The 14,149-nt window shown below is 40.1% G+C and overlaps 1 protein-coding gene across 2 annotated transcripts in view; it reads right to left on the reverse strand.

Annotated features, from left to right (window-relative positions):
• Nucleotides 1–205: 205 nt before the first annotated feature.
• The window catches only part of SERPINI1 (serpin family I member 1), a 104,832-nt gene continuing 90,888 nt past the window's right edge, over nucleotides 206–14,149 (reverse strand). For both annotated transcript variants that reach the window (XM_063306481.1, XM_063306479.1), the window contains exons 7-9: nucleotides 12,211–12,297; nucleotides 4,237–4,326; nucleotides 206–967 (exon numbers count right to left, since the gene is read on the reverse strand). In XM_063306481.1, the coding sequence (XP_063162551.1) occupies nucleotides 891–967; nucleotides 4,237–4,326; nucleotides 12,211–12,297 (254 nt within the window). In that variant the 3' untranslated portion in view covers nucleotides 206–890. The remainder of the gene's footprint in view (nucleotides 968–4,236; nucleotides 4,327–12,210; nucleotides 12,298–14,149) is intronic.

A 14,149-nucleotide genomic window follows, 5' to 3' on the forward strand; every position in this document is an offset into this window, starting at 1 on the left:
GTTAGACTAGTATTTTCCAACCTGGGCATCTTATGGTTGTGTGGACTTCAACTCCTACAGTTCTCAGCAATTGCCATGCTTGGCTGAGGAATTCTGGAAATTAGAGTCTACACACCTGAAAGTTGTCCAAGTTGGGAGACAGTGCGTTAGGTAACAGATGTCTAGAGTTTTAGCTGTGGCCCCAAGAATCCCTCACAAAATAATAATGCTGAACTGTAAATTTTATTGTGACACAGAAGGAAATGCATACAATACGTGGGGAGTGGTCATATTAACCAGAATTACTTAATTCAATTTTAATTACATTTAAATCAAAATAAATCCAAATTAGTTATGGCCTAAGCCTCTGTAACTTCTATCCAGACTCTTCCCACTTCGGGAATGTGTCCCCCAGTACATTGCTCAAAGGCCCACCGAGGCTCTAACCCTGAAAAAACCTGAGCACCTTGGGATAGTTATTTAGGCTTCAAAGAGCCTTGACAAATAATTAATTCCCAATGGCACATAAGCATGTTCTTCTACCAAAATTTGGAATGGCGTCATTTGAGAGGCAGTTAGGTATTACAGCTCCCAAGACAAGAAGATGGTCACTGGCATGGATACTTTTAAAATTTTATTTTAAAGGACCAACACAATAAATCACGAAGACAACAACATATACTTTAATACTGAAAGCTTTCCTTCCACAACTATGGTCTGCAATTTCATAGCTGAAGTTAGACCTGGAAACAGTTTGTGTTTTTAAATAGTATCTCAAAGGTAACATTGCAAAAAAGAGAGAACTAAAAAAAAAAAAAGTAAACCACCACATGGAAAACCTTAAATACATCAGTTGCAAACTCAGTGTGCTTGTTTTCTTTTGTGAGGGGGTGGATAAACCTGTGGAGATATTAAAGTTCTTCAAAATCATGCACACTTGGATTCATCACTTCTGGGTGCATTACTCTCCCCATGAAAATGATGGTACCTTAAAGAAAGAAAAGAAAAGAAAAGCTATAGGAAGACAGATCCCAAAGAACAACAACAATAATTTCTAAAAAAAAAAAAGTGCAACAGTGGAACAATTACCCAGAAAGGTTATAGCTTCTCCTTTACTGGGTGGGTTCAAGGAAAGGAGAGATTACAATCTTCAAAGACTGTGTCTCCACTCCTGAACAGGCCTTATTGTTAGGCAGTTTTCCTAATCACCAACTTCTGTTTCCCTGAAAATTTCATCCACTGGTTCCAATCTTGTTCTTGGAACAATAGTTATGATCCAGCCCTACTTCTCCAGAGGACACTTGGGACTACTTGTAATGAATGAAAAAGATATTAAGAGACTGATGTGATGTCTCTCCTGCACTAAGTACATATTGGCTCTCAGACAGGATTATCCACCCACAAAAGAGCCACTGATGAAAGATAAAAGAAACAAAGAGAGTGTAGAGTTTAGAATATCTGGTGGTCCTTAATAATTTATTTTCATAATTAATGAGAATCCTGGGAAAGGAATCAAATGAGTAACAAAGAATGTTTTCTGATACCATCTGATGGTATAAATATTTGAGTATGCATTTAGTTTATATTCATTTTCAATTCTTTGTTTTGTAATTTTAAAATTTTATTTATAGATATCAAAAGTATGTATTTCTTTTGAGTCTTACTTTACATCTGTTTCATAACAACACATATAATCAATTGTAACGAAAAACTTTTGCTTAAAAATTGATTTTTTAAAAAGATTCTGCTAGGCACAAGTTTTCTATTTTAACACTGTCCAATTTGACTCTGGGTTTATTCAGATGAGGCTGTGAGAGGATAGAAACTCTGTTCTGTCTACTAGGCAAGGCTATTTTTCCTCCAGGATACGCCTGGAGGTTTGGAATTCTTAGCAGCATAGTTGCTTCTGATTTCAGTTGCAAAAAATCCCCGACACTTTTGGCTACTTTTGACTGTTGCCTCATTGACTAGATTAGTGATAGCATGGCCTCAAATTAAATTAAAATGGTTAAAAAATAAAGTGCATGAAATCTTTAGGCAAATGCTAAATATCTCATGATATTCCAGTAATATCAAATAACATTTGGTTGCTCACTTTTAGGCTCTCATGGGAGAAACACACACACATATGAACCTGGTTTGTAGTGTAATGATGGATCACACTTACTTGAAATGACCCTCATTAAATTCAAGGAGCCTGATGTCTGAGCCATGTCTAGAACTGAACTGTTAGATCACTGGCCCATTTTAGCCAATATTATTTCTCAAACTGGCAACAATTCCTTGCTGCCCGGTTAGCTCTTTGTTAGTCTTGCAGCTCAGTTTCTTTTTTCAACTGGTTATGGAGTGAATTGAAACTGTGATCTTCAGCTTGCAAGATTATATACTCTACCACTGAGCAATTGCTTTCTTCCAAAAGTACATATTAAAAAACTCTCTGTGTACTTTTAAGAGTATATTATATACTCTTAAATCAATCTGTTTTATTATACAGCAGGCAGTTGTCATCATTCTTGTCAAGCACATAAATAACTGATCACATTGGTATTCTGGATACTCTTGGATTAGAACATTTGGAGAATTTTCTAATATTCATCACAAAAAAGTTGGACAGCACCCAAAGCCTGGTTTGACTAATGGCCTTTATTCCCTTGCGCTGAACCACAGCATGAATATGCCATGGCAAACTCTTTTTTCTGCCTTGTCCTCATTATGTTGTCTACATCTCATCCCCAGTTTAAAGTCATCCCCTGCAGCTTCAGCACCAAAGTAGTGTCCTCCATTTTGAGCAGGCAACAAGATGCAGCAGTTTTGCTGTAGATGAAATCTGATGAAATTCGTCAACCATCCAGTTTATGACATAGTCAGATGATCCTTAGAAGGTGGGATCAGACTGGTGCATGCATGCCCCTTCCCTCTGGCCCCTGGTCACCATATTCCAGGGCCATTCTGCTTTGGCTACTGGCCAAGTCTAGCTCTTTCAAACTGGCCTCCCCCTGTCCACTTTCCAGGTTCCTAAGCTGATCACCTGCTCAGATATACAGTATGGACAGCCTGAGCAGCAGCTGACCAATTGGTGGACAGGAGAACTGCACACTGATGTGGGACAGAGACAGCTGTCTCTCCCTCTGCTGCTTCAAGGGCTACTCTGTAAAGAGTTGCTCTGCTTTTGAACATGGGTTTAGCACTCTCCTGGAATAGCATTAAATCCATGATTAAAAGGAATCTGACAATCCATTATGGCTTTGCACAAAAGTTTTGCATAGATATGTTCAAAGAGAGTCTATTAATTGATAGTCCAACTGGAGTAAGCTTTGACAGATGGCTACATCTGCTGGTCTAAACATTTGTCAAAACTTGCTTCCTCTCCATCGGAATCTTGAATTCATTCTGCATTAAGGTGGGTGTTTTTTCACTGGCTGGAAGTGAAACAAAACTGGGGAATTCATAAACTGCTGTTGTTAATGTGCCTTGTTACAATATAAATAAGGGATATCACCATTTGCTGGCATTATGCCTATAACAGGATAGTGATAGACAGGAGCAGCAAACTTTATGGTTAAACAGAGTTTTCTGCCAGCTGATGGATGGGTGGATAATGCTTGGGAAACAAAAAATTCTGGAAAGTGAGCAGAACTCTGGGGAAGCAAAAGACAGTAACTTTCTAGAAACTATGTTCATGGAATACTGCCTCTTTGTTCTTTGAAAAGCCCTTATTGTCTTTGTAGTCCTGCCCCATTACTTCATAGTTACACCCTAATTACATCACTAGGCACACATTGTGCTATATCCAATGAAATATCTTGCTGTTATGTCCAATCACATGTATGGTCTCATTTGAATAAATCTATTAAGAGGGACTGTAACCCCACCCTTCTTGAGGCCTGTTTTTCTTCCCAGTGCTGACAATAAACCAATCTGTGCTCCAGTGTAATGTATCCTGGTTTCCAATTTAAACAAACCCCTTTTAGGGAATGTTCTTCTACTACAATTCAAAGGGAGCAAAAAGAAGAAAAATTGAAGAGAGAACCAGTGTGATATAAACTGGGACTGAGAAGACCCAGGTTCAGGTCTAACCCCACCTATGGAAGCTCACAGGATGACTTGGGAATAGTCACTATCTCTCAACCTATCCTACTTCATAAGGTTGTTAGGAAATGTTTAAAGGCAGGATTGCAATGCACTGCACTTTTAACTCCCAGAAGAAATATGGGCGATGAATCAGTAATACATATATAAATACAATAATGCACTTACCTGTTATTCTGTTCCTAACCACAAAGAAGAATGGATGATCCACGATAATTTGGGGATACAGCACAGCCATTCTACTAATTGCGATCATTCCTGGGGAATGGGAGAAAAAAAGACAGGCAAAGTCTAACATTTCTTGGAAATATTTCTCCCACATAAACTCTGCCTTTTGCTTCCACTCCATTTGTAGCACATCTAAAGTGCACAAACAAGAATTAAAAACCCATCATACTAACAGGTTGTCAGAAGGCACAAACCTAATCCAAAACCAAGGAAGATTTGGAAAGGAATGGATATGTCTAGATACATTCTGTGAATGATTAACAACTGGTAGTGGTGCAATTTATTTCCACCACTTTGGGAACAGCTTATAACTTACAAACAAGCTGACTTGGGAGACTTATTACAGCCATTCCTTTCTGCAGAGAAGGCATTACGTTGGATAACCTCACCACCCACTTGGGTTATTGCTAAACACAGGACAGATGCATTCACTGAAACATATTCTGTGTTCATTCTTTGTTGTTTATTCGTTTAGTCGCTTCCGACTCTTCGTGACTTCATGGACCAGCCCACGCCAGAGCTTCCTGTCGGTCGTCAACACCCCCAGCTCCCCCAGGGACGAGTCCGTCACCTCTAGAATATCATCCATCCATCTTGCCCTTGGTCGGCCCCTCTTCCTTTTGCCTTCCACTCTCCCTAGCATCAGCATCTTCTCCAGGGTGTCCTGTGTTCTCATTATGTGGCCAAAGTATTTCAGTTTTGCCTTTAATATCATTCCCTCAAGTGAGCAGTCTGGCTTTATTTCCTGGAGGATGGACTGGTTGGATCTTCTTGCAGTCCAAGGCACTCTCAGAATTTTCCTCCAACACCACAGTTCAAAAGCATCGATCTTCCTTCGCTCAGCCTTCCTTATGGTCCAGCTCTCGCAGCCATATGTTACTACAGGGAACACCATTGCTTTAACTATGCGGGCCTTTGTTGTCAGTGTGATGTCTCTGCTCTTAACTATTTTATCGAGATTTGTCATTGCTCTTCTCCCCAGGATTAAGCGTCTTTTGATTTCCTGACTGCAGTCAGCATCTGCAGTAATCTTTGCACCTAGGAATACAAAGTCTTTCACTGCTTCTACATTTTCTCCCTCTATTTGCCAGTTATCAATCAAGCTGGTTGCCATAATCTTGGTTTTTTTGAGGTTTAGCTGCAAACCAGCTTTTGCACTTTCTTCTTTCACCTTCATCATAAGGCTCCTCAGTTCCTCTTCACTTTCAGCCATCAAAGTGGTATCATCTGCATATCTGAGATTGTTAATGTTTCTTCCAGAGATTTTAACTCCAGCCTTGGATTCCTCAAGGCCAGCTTGTCGCATGATGTGTTCTGCATACAAGTTGAATAGGTAGGGTGAGAGTATACAGCCCTGCCGTACTCCTTTCCCAATCTTAAACCAGTCTGTTGTTCCGTGGTCTGTTCTTACTGTTGCTACTTGGTCGTTATACAGATTCTTCAGGAGGCATACAAGATGACTTGGTATCCCCATACCGCTAAGAACTTGCCACAATTTGTTATGGTCCACACAGTCAAAGGCTTTAGAATAGTCAATAAAACAGAAATAGATGTTTTTCTGAAACTCCCTGGCTTTTTCCATTATCCAGCGGATATTGGCAATTTGGTCTCTAGTTCCTCTGCCTTTTCTAAACCCAGCTTGTACATCTGGCAATTCTCGCTCCATGAACTGCTGAATTCTACCTTGCAGGATTTTGAGCATTACCTTACTGGCATGTGAAATGAGTGCCACTGTTCGATAGTTTGAACATTCTTTAGTGTTTCCCTTTTTTGGTATGGGGATATAAGTTGATTTTTTCCAGTCTGATGGCCATTCTTGTGTTTTCCAAATTTGCTGGCATATAGCATGCATTACCTTGACAGCATCATCTTGCAAGATTTTGAACAGTTCAGCTGGGATGCCGTTGTCTCCTGTTGCCTTGTTATTAGCAATGCTTCTTAAGGCCCACTCAACCTCACTCTTCAGGATGTCTGGCTCTAGCTCACCGACCACACTGTCAAAGCTATCCCCGATATTGTTATCCTTCCTATACAGGTTTTCTGTATATTCTTGCCACCTTTTCTTGATCTCTTCTTCTTCTGTTAGGTCCTTGCCATCTTTGTTTTTGATCATACCCATTTTTGCCTGGAATTTACCTCCAATGTTTCTAATTTTCTGGAAGAGGTCTCTTGTCCTTCCTATTCTATTGTCTTCTTCCACTTCCGCGCATTGCTTGTTTAAAAATAATTCCTTATCTCTTCTGGCTAACCTCTGGAATTTTGCATTTAATTGGGCATATCTCCCCCTATCACTGTTGCCTTTTGCTTTCCTTCTTTCTTGGGCTACTTCTAGTGTCTCAGCAGACAGCCATTTTGCCTTCTTGGTTTTCTCTTTCTTTGGGATGTATTTTGTTGCCGCCTACTGAACAATGCTGCCAACTTCTGTCCAGAGTTCTTCCGGGACCCTATCTACTAAGTCCAGTCCCTTAAATCTATTCTTCACCTCCACTGCATATTCCTTAGGAATATTAGTGAGCTCATATCTAGCTGATCTGTGGGTCTTCCCTAATCTCTTTAGTCTGATCCTAAATTGTGCAAGAAGAAGTTCGTGATCTGAACTACAGTCAGCTCCAGGCCTTGTTTTTACTGACTGTACAGATGTCCGCCACCTTTGGCTGCAAAGGATGTAATCAATCTGATTTCGGTGTTGTCCATCTGGTGAAGTCCATGTATAAAGCCGTCTCTTAGGTTGTTGGAAGAGAGTGTTTGTTATGCAGAGTGAATTGTCTTGGCAAAATTCTATCAGCCTGTGTCCTGCTTCGTTTTGTTCTCCCAGGCCATACTTACCTGTAATTCGAGGTGTCATTTGACTGCCCACCTTAGCATTCCAGTCTCCTGTGATGAAAATAACATCTCTTTTAGGCGTGTTGTCCAGTAGGTGCTGCAGATCCTCATAGAACTGCTCTACTTCAGCTTCTTCAGCATTTGTGGTTGGGGCGTATATTTGGATCACTGTGATGTTAGATGGCTTGCCCTGAATTCGAATTGAGATCATTCTGTCGTTTTTTGGGTTGTATCCAAGCACTGCTTTAGCCACTTTACTATTAATTATGAAGGCTACTCCATTTCTTCTGTGGTCCTCTTGTCCGCAGTAGTAGATCTGGTGGTCATTTGATGTGAAGTGGCCCATTCCAGTCCATTTCAGTTCACTGACGCCCAAAATGTCTATCTTTAATCTTGACATCTCACCAATAACCACATCCAATTTGCCCTGGCTCATAGATCTTACATTCCAGGTTCCGATGGTGTGTTGATCCTTAGAACATTGGATTCGCCGTTCACCACCAGCACCGTCGGCCGCTAGCCGTCCTTTCGGCTTTGAGCTAGCTGCGTCATCACGTCTGGGGCTAGTTGAGCTCATCCTCTGTTCCTCCCCAGTAGCATTTTGACCATCTTCCGACCTGGGGGTCTCATCTTCCGATGGTATACCGACATATCTCTGGTTGTACTGATCCATTTAGTTTTCACGGCAAGAATACTGAGGTGGGTTGCCATTACCTTCCCCAGGGATCGCATTTAGTCTGACCTCTCTGTCATGACCTTCCCGTCTTGGGTGGCCCTTCACGGTTTAGCTCATGGCATCATTGAGGTGCTCAAGCTCCAGCACCACGACAAGGTAACGATCCTTTGCTGAAGGTTCATTCTAATTGGCCATAATAATGCCCAGGAGTGCACTCTTACTTTGAAATCTTAATTCTGATCCACAGAATTTTCAGTGCAAATAGATGCAAATTCTGAATAAATTTTTGCAAAACTTTCAAATGACATACTTTGATTACCTTCACTATTACAGCAGTGATACTGCTCGGACTACTTTCAACTGGAGATAATATTCTTTTTTGAGGTGATAATACTAGCTCCCTGTCTTACGTCAAAGAAGCCACTGCACATGCCTCTTAAATTAAATTCATTTTTACAATTAGTTAATCTTCTGTGGTCCTTACCATCAGATTCATTCATTAGTCATTTGCTTTGGTTTAGATTAGCCAGAATTTCCCTTAATCCAGGATTTGAAATCTATTTCAAATTGCAACTTGAGAGGCTGGTTTAAAGGAATCTTGGTTTGCCTTAATCACAGGAAGGATAGAATGCCAGTTAAGAGAGAGTCAGAAATGAGATTTGGAGAAAGGAAGAATTTGCTCCTGTAAGGATGGATTTGGTGGGACAGTGGCTTAGTCATTATTATGGTTCATTACATTCATCTAATAAATTATCTCAAGATGACACAGCAAACCACAGTGAGCCACAGTTCATCAGTCTTATTCTCCTTGCCTGTTATCTCAGCAATAGTTCCTGATTGGTTAGCATGTCCTGTTGTTATTTTCCTAATTACAACAAAGAAAAAAGTCTGGTTGCCAATGAACATCTATGTCAGGGTTTTTCAAATGGTGGTTCAATGGAACCAAGGGTTATGTGAGAGACTACTGTAAATTTGAGAGACTAAGGACAAAAAAAAAGTTCACTCAAACACAGCCAATTTTTTTATTACTAGAGCAGTGTTTCTTAGCCTTGGCATCTTAAAGATGGGTGGACTTCAACTACCCAAATTCTCAAGCCAGAATTCCCCATGTTGGCTGGAGAATTCTAAGAGTTGAAGTCCACCCATCTTAAAGTTGCCAAGGTTGAGAAACACTGTGCTAGAGCTTTGGCTCTTGATCAGGCACTCTGGGAATTTTTTTTTAAACAGCAGCAGCCTGACTAAGTCTTAGACCAAGCCCCTGACTATATCACCATCTGCAGAATGGGGAAAAGCCTATTCTTTCTGTTGCCCTTTTCTTTTATAAAATAACCTTATAGTCACCAGGGGTGGGGAGATGGCAAAACAGAAGACATTGCTACAGGGCAATTTCACTTACTGTTTCTCCTTTTCTTTACCTCATCTGTCTGAAAGACTAATGTCTGCTTAACTCTACATTAACTCTTAGCTGAAATACAAATGACAGAGCACATGCTGGATCATGATTAACATAGTTAAGAAACACAAACAAATGTAAATCAAACAAAGTCAAAAAAACCTAACTTAAAATGCTGCTTCTAAACCATAATTTAACCTATGGTGTGGGCTTAGACGATATAGCAAGCCAAACAACAACATGGCTTGGCCTGATGTGAGAATGAAGTCAGTATAAGACACTTGTTCCCAATCACTTAACTGTCAATAGCAGGAAACCAGTAATTAACTCTCAGTGACCTTGCAAAGCCTTCTCCACCTTGATGACCATGAGATATATGGGACTACAAGGTTGATCATCCCCATCTGGAATTTCCTATCGCAGTACTGTTTGGAAGGGATTGGCTTTCTACCTGAATTAGCATCTCGGAGGCTTGTGTTTCTCTGAGACTTAAATTGAGACATCCTACATATGCAGATTTAGTTTTGTAGTATCTGGTATACAGAGGAAATACTGTAGTTCAAACACATTAGCATCAAGGCAAAATTTTACCTTAATTAAATTTTTAAGTCTTTAATGAGTCTCCTCTAGAGCTTTGCAGTTTGTAAGCATTTTATTAACTTTTATCTTTATTACACTGACATATAAAAAAGAGGTAGTGATGGAATAAATAAATAAATAAAACCCCCAGACATGCCCAGACATGAAAGTAATCCATGTCTGCATAGTTTTGAGGAATGCATCTTTCCAGTCAGGGCTATAGTAGGACTGGGACTGGCTCCAAAGATTTCTGCTTTTCTACTAGTGAAAAAAAATTGGGTAATGGATACATGATTAAAAACCAGTAAGATAATGTTTATAAATTATTTAAAAATATGCTGGGGTGAAAGGTAAATATTTGTATGAGATACACATGTAGTTCTGCCGTCTGGTTTGTATTACTCAAATACATCCAAATGGGCTCTGTTAATGTTGGGGAAGGAGCTGAGATCTGAAGTATGCAGGACAAGGGTGCAATGTGGGTGAGACTATATCTCATACCTTAGCAAGATTGGAATTTTATATATATATAAAATGTATGTATGTATGTATATATGTGTATGTGTGTGTGTATATATATGTATGTTTGTGTGTGTGTGTGTGTATATATATATATATGTAAAATATACATATACATACATACAATTTATTCACTGCCCATCTCACTCAAACAGCACCTCTGGGCTGTTCCCAGTGTCTCTTCCTTGGGGGTTTGGGAGTGAAATTTGGGGTTGTTTTCAATGATTTTTAAAAACAACTTTCAATGATAAAATTGAGGCTTAGACTTTATGTGTTTCCTGGCTCAAAATGACAGGGAATTAACTTGCCAATATTCAGCAACAGTAGTCACAAAATAGGGGCCTGGGACCACAGATTGCCTATCCTGATCTACAAGCAGCTTTTGCAAATGAAATTGTATTTCTGCATGATCACAAGCTCATTTGGAAACAGAAATGTCTTGTAAACTGATCTAATGTTATATAGCTGCAACCTGATGCTTCTGATAAAAGCAAAGGGATATTTTGCTCCAGCCCCCCTCCATCCCTCTTTCCTTCTGGTATTACAAAGACATTTAATCAAAGGCTGCAGCAGGAAAAGAATAAATCATGGCAAAGAATCAGCTGCAGAATTTTATTGGCTCAGAATTCAGATATATTATGCCCGCCTAATGCAATTACAAATGGCCTAGTTTCTATTGCCTTTTTCTTAACCTAGTACACCATCTAAATAATCTCTAATCCTTTTAACATATAACTGTCTAGCTTCTCTCAACTTCTGTTTCATCCAAGGACAGAGACAGGACTAAGTTGAAAAAGTAGGCTTTGTTTTTTTAAAGAATAGGGTTTGCTTTCCCCGTTATTCCCTGCAGGGCTGAGAAGTGTGCTGAGTGCAACTGGACAGTACTATGGCACTGGGAAGGACCCAGTGCCATTGGATAGCCTCCTCCCTCATGGTAATACTAAAACTGTAATTAAGTGCAGAGAATATCCTCCTCCCACTTTTCAGGGCTTGGAGACAAATTTTAAATGAGCCTTACGCCCACACATTGACCTTGCCAGAAAGGTAAACAAATGGCCAGAAAGCATGCGAAAACGTCCTTCAAGAAAGCCCTTTTTAAATTGCCCTTTCAAGGTGAGTTGCACTACACTATGGAGTATTTATCTCCACAGCAGTCTTGGGAGCTAAGCCATTAATTATTCTGGCTGATTAAAAATGTCACAGTCCTGCTTCATATGCTGATCAGGCTAGCAATCTTCTATGGCTGGGATTAGCAGGAGTTTGTCTCTTCTCCACCCCCATACGCAACGCACATAGAATGCATCTTGTTAGGATTGTTGGATTTGAACTAAGGAGAGGAAAATTCATCTGTGAAGTTTGCTACTGACTCTCTAGGGTGGGGTAGGCAACCTAGGGCGTTGCAGATAGTTTGGACTTCAACTCTCATCAGCTCCAGCCAATGACCAAAGATTGTTTGAGTTGAAATCCCAAGCATCTAGAAGGGTGTCAGCTAAATTTCAAGCATCCCTAGCAAAGTTTGAATCTCCTTGTAAAACATGCTCTTGACATCCGTGCCAAAAATGTTTTGTTTATCTATGGCAACTTGAAGAAGAAGAAGAGGAAGAGGAGGAGGAAGAAGAAGAGGAGGAGGAGGGGGGAGGAGGAAGAAGAGGAGGAGGAGGAGGAAGAAGAAGAGGAGGAGAAGCAGGGGGGAGGAAGAAGAGGAGGAAGAAGAGGAAGAGGAAGAAGAGGAGGAGGAGGAGGGGGGAGGAAGAAGAGGAGGAGGAGGAGGAAGAGGAAGAAGAAGAGGAGAAGGAGGAGGAGGAGGATCCCCCCTACTGCCCGCTTCAGCACCACCCATTAGTGGCATGCAATTCTGTGGGAATGCATCCCATCTGCTAAGAGGCTGTGTATGTCATTTAGCCCACACTTTTAGGAAGCTCACCGGAAGCAGCAGCAGCTTCAGAACCTTCTTCATTAACTTCAAGGACAGATTTGTGAACTGCTCTTGACAGGTAAAGCTCTTTGTTCTCTGGAGGAAAAACAAAAGTTGGAGCATTAGCAATTCAGCATTTCCACCAAAGACCTACAAACGTCTTCCAATATCAGAGAAAAATAAGCTTTGGGTATAATGTTACAACATCAGTGGGACGACTGCCATTCAAAGGTACCTGAGATTACCCTCTGTAATCTAAGCTGTGGAAACTTCATTTCATTTCTCTTCTCTTCTCTAATAACCTGTTCCCCAAGTCCCACTACTTTCTTCTGTTCAGAGACCTTCAGATTTGGTATATAGAAATGTGAAGCTATCAGATTATTGGCCTATCTGAGCCAGATATGGGTAACTTATTGTCCTTGGAATCCCACCCCCTTTTTTTTTTTTCATCCCCGAAGCACCCTCTGCACTGTCAAGTATTCAGTGACTCCACTACCAAAACCTGGTAGTTTAATTTTGTATCATATTGACGCAACAACAACAACAACAACAGCTATAGTAGAAGACTTACCCAAGTCCTCCTCCCCCCAAAAAAAGAAAAGAAAAGGGCAATCCACAATGTTAATACATCAAAAGCTTTTTTGGTAAACCAAACATCTTCAGTTCTTGCTCCTGTTACCCAACTGGAGTAATCAATGAGAAGCTGTAACTCATGGTGATGTGTTCCAAAACACTCAGCAATCTCTTCTGTCTGTCATTGATCCACTCTGACTCTGCAGCATCTCAAGCTGTGTTTCCTATAGCTAAACCTATCTGTGGCAACAATATGGAAATCGTTGACCACTGTTTTTTCCAGGACATTTTTCAACTTCCCACTCTAGCCTATAGCCCCAGGATTTTCTGATAGTCTCCTAACCAAGTACTAATCAGGTCTAACACTGCTTAACTTTTCAAGATGAGCCAAAGACAACTTGGTACTACCACATAGCCAAGCATGGACAAAGGCCCCTCCAAATCTAAACAAGAGTTGTAAGAAGCGAAAAATTTATCATTACAGAAAGGGTGAAGTCTGATGCACCTCAAGAGAACAGATGGTTGAACACAAGAATGGTAATTTGTTTTTGTAAACTCCCCCATTCTCTAGGACTCTGGGTGGTGTACAATAAGAAAAAAATAATAATAATACAAAGAACGTAATCTAAAATGATCTTCAATGTAATAAACAGTGGTCACCTAGCAATCATACAATGGGCCAAAAGCCTGATTGAATGAATAAAAGAATCTTCAGGGTCTTTCTAAGCAAAAAGTCAGGGCTACCTGTACTTCTGGAGGTAGAGTATTCCAGAGTGTGAGAACCACTACCAAAAATGCCTATCACTTTGATCCTCCCCCATAGATCTCTCAGGGTGGCTTTCTCAACGGTCATCCCTTGATGACCAGACATGATGGACAAAATCATCCCTGATGTAATTCAGCACCATACTTTACAGGGCCTCATGGGTAATGACCAGCACTTTGAATATACCTCATAAATATGAATGTATATACATTGGCCTTTTTGGTTAGACCCAATTCAATAAAAAAACAGGGCAGGGAAGGTAGAAATGCTGTTGCTTTTCTATTTGTTTTCTTTCTCCTCTAGTAATTAAAAAGGAAAGATATTTTAATGAAAAATGAAAATAAAAGAAACACTGGGTATAATGCATCAAACCATAGCTACAGGAAATTTAACTATACTTTTTCAAAAAGCAGAGCTCTGCATTTTATTTTATAAAGCAAAATGTGGGCAACCTTTTCCATACTACCTGGATTTGCCTCCTTTAATCATGAAGAAAAATTAACAGTGCTACCTTGGAGCACATTAATCTTTTCTGTGCTTAATGCTCAACATTCCTCTATAAACAGTTAGATCTTTAAACAGTAGAGGAGTTAATTTGTTTGAATAAAA

Source organism: Candoia aspera, chromosome 6, assembly GCF_035149785.1.
Source record: "Candoia aspera isolate rCanAsp1 chromosome 6, rCanAsp1.hap2, whole genome shotgun sequence".
Classification (NCBI taxonomy): Eukaryota; Metazoa; Chordata; class Lepidosauria; order Squamata; family Boidae; genus Candoia; species Candoia aspera.